Genomic DNA, 6263 nt, shown 5'->3' with positions numbered 1-6263 from the left:
GCTTGAAAAGTTAACAAATTGACAACAGCTTAAGGAAAACAAGAATCAACTGTAATAAAGAAGTAAAACATATAACACTAACCTTCTTTTGCACACACGAGATCAGGGTAGAATCAAATAATAGGCGTGTACTATTAACACAGAAATCATGGCCGTTTTGAGTTGTGCGCATGCGCAGTAACAAGTTACTTGATAGGTGGGGTGTTTTGTCAGATCACCGATACTGGTTTTATTTTTTTTGTATTTATCCGCGACACCTTAAAGGCCGGTCCGTGAAAATATTGTGGGACATAAACAGAAAAAGGTTGGGGATCGCTGCCCTAGACGATCCTTGATGTCATAGGGTGAGAGGCAGAGGGAGCCATGATTCCTTTCAAGTCAATAATTATTTGCTAATATATTTGAATCGTTGCCTGTTTAGCTTGACTGTGAAGTTAAAAATAACAGTGACGTCCACATGTTTTATATATAATTTGGACAAATTATTGATTTAACAATTTTAGTTCCTCAAGGTATTCTTCAAAATCCTCGTGCCCTGCATGGATCAGAAGGCTCAGTGGATAATTCTGAGGAGATCAGATGTGAGGCATGGTAGCTGTTGATAGGCATTCATACTCAATTTGACAGGTCAATCTAAACAAATACAAATTAAAAGCAGAGCTCAAAAGCAGACAGTAGTGCCTCTTTAATGCTTTCCATGCACTCTTTATGCTGTTGATTTATTATTCTCATTTCAGTGATTTCCAAATAGGCCCCGTGTCTCTGTTTGCACTAAATTGTTTGCTTCTATCAGATTTGCCAAAAATGTTTTTGGCAAACTTCATTTTTTACTATAAAGACCAAATTTTCTATGATCAGCTCTCCAAACATAAAGAGAACCTGTTACTTTTAAAATGTTCTAACTTGTATTATAAGTTATCCTGATATCATCATTCGAGTTAGGCAAACAGAGGTAGAACAGAAGAGAGCACATGCTGTTTCCAACACTGTTTTTTACTGTCGTGTTCCAGTCAAACAGGGACAAATCTGGCCTCAATATGGCTTATGTTTTTATTGAAGAAATCCTCTTCCTTGTTTAAATGTATTATTTACATACATGATCCCCTTATTATTCTGGCACAAGTCTCAGAGCTCCAGGAAACAGTGTGCACTGTACCAGTTGCAGCCCATCACATCACAAATCAGAGCTTTAGATGGGTAACAGAAAACCAAAGCAACGAGTTTTAGCCTGATTTCATGCATTTATGTGACAGTAAAGAGGGCTTAAATGTTTTATTTGGTACCCTTATATAAGGGACAAGGCTGGTAATGCACTATTCACCTATTGTTCTACTGTCAATAAACCCCGTGAAGATTATCTGAAAGTATCGGAACCATCTGTGTATACTGGTTCATGTTACACACGTTTTATTTCAAGTCAGTCCCACATACATCAATCTCATCATCGTTGTTGCTAGGCAACCAAATATGTATTACTCCATGAGGAAGTGCTTTTAAAAGGATAAATTACATATTTGGGCCATTTTTAAAGATTTACATACTCGAAAAATCTGTTCTTGGATGACATGAAGGAACACAACTAAGATTTATTTATTTAAATGATTAATTATTATGGAACATATGCTTTGTACAAACTGAATGTATACCAGTCAAGTACATTTCATTTGACCAGTTCTGTGGTGATCTGGTGATTAAGTGTATGAACACTGGTAACAGAATAAAATGTTTTACAACAGTACATGTAATCAGATTACTTATTCATCATTTTGGGCATAAATATTTTTGAGGTGGAAGAGCAGCATTTTTGAGACCAGCTGTGATTTTTAGGATATTTCTACCATGTATGTATCCAAGCCTGGTGTTGATTACTTTTTAAGATCACTTGATTTTAGAACTGATTTAGCTCGAGTTTAAATACATTTCTGATACTGTCAACACATAGACAAGCAGCTTTAATTATGCTATTTCATCTATATTTGGCAGTGATCACAGCCCTCGGTAAGGCAGCCAGGCGACTCTCCTGTAGTGAAGGTGTGTGTGTTATCTGTGGGCCACCACACCTCCTCAACACACCATGTGTATTCTGAGGGTTTAGATGGCAAAGCAAATCCCTCTATGCTGAAAGAGCAGTGTGAACATACTCTCATAATACAATTAGGTCTGCTCTTCTCTATTCTAAATTAGTAATAACTAAGATGTGATTGATAGTCTTTGAGCTTTAATTCAAAAATGATAAAAAACACTCCATTTATGATTACAGATATTTTTGCATAGTTTCTCCATTTTCACAGACTCACAAGTAATTGAACAATTGACTAATGACTAGGTCTGAGGTAAGTCCAAAAGCCTGAATTTGCTTTTGATGGAAAATGTCAACAAGAGCTTTGTCCATGGGAAGGAGGCCAAGGTTAGACAAGACAGAATAAACCTAATCAAGAAAAAACAAAAAGGCTAAATCAACATTTTGGTACAGTGGGTACAATGAGAAAAAAAGGACACCTTAAGGACACCTTCATGTATGAAAATATAGAGGGAGTCAATCTGAACCTTTACAGGGAGTGCAGAATTATTAGGCAAATGAGTATTTTGTCCACTTCATCCTCTTCATGCATGTTGTCTTACTCCAAGCTGTATAGGCTCGAAAGCCTACTACCAATTAAGCATATTAGGTGATGTGCATCTCTGTAATGAGAAGGGGTGTGGTCTAATGACATCAACACCCTATATCAGGTGTGCATAATTATTAGGCAACTTCCTTTCCTTTGGCAAAATGGGTCAAAAGAAGGACTTGACAGGCTCAGAAAAGTCAGATCAGCTGATCTCAGTACAAGTTAGATGATGGCTCACATTTTAATAGATTCCTTATGAATAATTTTAGGGCTATTTAAGCAACTTCAGCCTACCCACAGTTCCTGAGCATCTGCATGCAACTTTGCAACCCACGTCCACCCCAGCTCCTCTTTTATGGTATTTTTAACTTAATCAGTGTGATTGATGCCTGCTCTGTTCTGTGTCTGCACATGGAAGGAAATGTCTGTCTAAAATGTCAAAGTAATCTGCTCCTGAAGCCAATTTCATCAGGGGGTGTTTTCTGAGTCTGAGTCTGTGTTCAGCAGCATGTACACGGCAGTAGGCAGCCAGATTAAACATTAAACATTGCTGGTCACATCATTAATATTGAGGTAACAGCAGTCTGCGGTGGGTTAATGCCACTTTTTTACCACTAATTGGAAAATTAACAAATTAAAATAATGTAAAAAATGAGATAACATGAGTCAGACACTGTTTCGCTTGGTTTAAAATGTAAACTCACATATAACTCACATTTATGAGCATCAGAAATAGTTCAGTAAAGACTTCCACAGACTTTGTCTGTTAAAAGTGATGTATAGGACTGAAACATTTGGTACATTGGAGAAAAAGATTTAACCGCTTCCACTTTTGTATTACGAAAGACCACATTAATTGTAGGTTTGCATTTATTTTTCTCTCCAGGTACAAAGTTCTGGTGTCTTCTGGACATTGTACCGATTAAGAATGAGAAGGGCGAGGTGGTTCTTTTTCTCGTGTCCCACAAAGACATCACTGACAAGAAGAAGGAGCAGGACCCTGAGCAAGGACCTGAAACTGGTGAGTTTGTATAAAAGACGCCAGCTGGCACTACAGTCGTGGCCCAAAATTTTGACAGCGGCATGGCTGCCAAAAGGACATTTTTATTTATTTGCCAGAAAATCTATGAAATCCTTGTAATTGTTCTTTATGTTCTACAAACATGTAAAAATAAACAAGGAAAGACAGATCTAAACTAATTAATCCAAGACAAACATCAATCAATCAAATCAATCAAAATGTATTTATATAGCACATATTAAAAACAACAAAGTTCACCATAGTGTTTCACAGTCAGTAAAAACATGAGACAATTAAAACAAAACAATAAGAAAACAGGGCAGGAAACAATAAGTGACAACACAACAAGCCACAACATATGCATGAACCACGTCAGCAGTTTAATAAATCCAAATATCAAACAAATGAAGATGCTTTATTTTGATATTGAAGCTTATTCTTTTCTGATTTCATATTTTTTGTAATCTCAGTGGTAAATTGAGTGTGATTTCAGCCCTTCAACCTCCTCATGTGGATTTTATTATTTCTCATTATTTGTGTGTAATATTGCCGTGGTTAGTGCCTCAAGGCAACTTGAGAATATCTGTCCCAGGCCAGTAGAATGGCAGTATTCGATAAGTAACATGAAATTTGCATAAAGTGATATCTGTTCTGTGTTAGGGATGTCCCCATGTTTATGTTTCATTTCATGTCAGCAGTTATCTAGTTATGCTGCCATAGTGTGATCCTAATTTTAATTACTCTTCACCCGTGGAAATGGTGAAAGCAGGCAGAACATTTGGCCCTTCAGCTTTTCAGTTCCGCTGTAGTTATTGTCATTTCAAGCAAACAACAATTAAGGCATCAATTAATAATTTGAATTGCTTATTTCCCCAGTGTAAATCTCACTAAGAATCTGTCAGTGTACTGAACTCATTAATATTAATGGCTTCCTCGTATTAGATGTACATTGAGAACCAGATTACGCACACATTTTGAGAATTGGTGAAAATACTGAATTGTGAAGGGCGAGGCTGCAATTTTAATTACTAGGTAATATTTGCATGTTAATTAGAGGCAGACAGGAATTGGTTATTGGCAAGTGCAGCGTCCACTAACATTAAAAAGCACATCTTATAAATAGCTTTGAATCATTTTTCTCTGCTCACGACATAAAGAATCATTTCATTACTACTGTTATGCTGTATGGGTCATGCTACCTTTGTACACTTTACTGTTGTACATATCGAACGGAGGAAAGGGTGATCAGGTCAGCCTGCATATTCATTTGCATGCACTGGTTTGTTTACATGCGTGAATGTGCTGGAGAGGTCAAAGCAAATCAGCACATACATCGATTATTTTAAAATTGTTTTTTATAACATTGGTTAGCCAGTATCAGCCACGATCTCTCTAAATACTAAGAAAACGTGCTTCCTTCTTTCAGCATAGGATACAATGTATTAGTCCTTTATCAATGGAAAGAAGATCACTGTGGCTGACAGTGATGTGGCTCACAGAATAATAAGTTTTAATGCCTTAACCTGCTGATATGTTATGTTTGTTTCTGTCGCTTCTATAATAACATCTGGTTCTTGTGAATTTGTAGCATTGCATAATGAATATGTATACAAACCAAGAAACCTGCCCTAAAGCAGGTCAACCCACCTCTATCATTTCTCTTTCATTGTTTGCCCATGTGCTTAAAGAACATAGAAACAACAGCATAACCTGGTACCTGACCATTAAAAAGGGGCATAATTGTATTTTTCTCAGGGCAAACTTTATTGATTGACCCCTGCATCAGGAGACGTTTCTCTGTGCTTCAAACAGGTGTACAAAGTAAAATATGTGAATATCTTGCGGGTGTGTGTACTGCATTTCACTGCAAGGTGGACGAAAAACAGCAATCCAGCACATTTATACTGAACTAAAGCTTCCTTCTTATCTTGTAAATGCTGTCAGCATATACTATAATTTCAGAGATGAATAGCAATCGTCTAAGGAGACCAGAAGAAAAGTAATCAGAGCACTCGAGATGAAGTGGAAATATTCAGAGTTGGAGGGTTTTTTTCTTAAACATTGCTTTTCAGAGCTGCTGTTTGCAATGCTTCATGGTGGGCTCACCTTCTCTGAAGTGGCACCACTGCTGTATGAAATCCTTGTGATTTTCTCTATGTCATAGAAAAGGGAGTTATTTTCATGATGGTAGACTGCTCATTTAACACAGTCCTAGTATAAGAGAGCTGAAGAATTATCACAATAACAGTTTAAAGCATCTTATTGAAAAGTTTAGACACGTGCTACCCTGGCAGCCTTTTAGGAATGATGTAAACGATGGGAAATCTCAGCTGGATTCAACAAAAGGATCACTCTTTTTACCAGTGCAAGCAAGTGCCTCGCTTTTTACAATCATTTATTAAAGAAATGCGTAAAGAAAATCATGAAAATCACGAGTCTGATGGGGTACTGTCATCACCCTGCCCGGCAAGCTAACAGGAGGGCCTCGTGGACTCCTGTGAATGCGACAACTGCAGGTGTATCTGTTCAAACTCGCAGACAAGTTTGAAGCTCAGTGAGCTCGGCCTCAAGGTCAGGTGTCACACGCCATATTTTCTACATGAGGTAACTGAAAAACTGACATCATAGGTATA

At 37.3% G+C, this 6263-nt stretch overlaps 1 protein-coding gene across 1 annotated transcript in view; it reads left to right on the top strand.

The window, feature by feature from the left end:
* Positions 1-6263, top strand: part of kcnh3 (potassium voltage-gated channel, subfamily H (eag-related), member 3) — a 77359-nt gene that overhangs the window by 30159 nt on the left and 40937 nt on the right. Inside the window, exon 3 of the mRNA XM_013914169.1 lies at positions 3496-3630. Within this exon, the coding sequence (XP_013769623.1) occupies positions 3496-3630 (135 nt within the window). The remainder of the gene's footprint in view (positions 1-3495; positions 3631-6263) is intronic.

Source organism: Pundamilia nyererei, unplaced genomic scaffold (assembly GCF_000239375.1).
Source record: "Pundamilia nyererei isolate P.nyererei 1_Seehausen unplaced genomic scaffold, PunNye1.0 scaffold00176, whole genome shotgun sequence".
NCBI lineage: Eukaryota > Metazoa > Chordata > Actinopteri > Cichliformes > Cichlidae > Pundamilia > Pundamilia nyererei.
The sequence above is the reverse complement of the archived record's forward strand: the minus strand, read 5'-3'. Positions and strand labels throughout refer to the sequence as shown.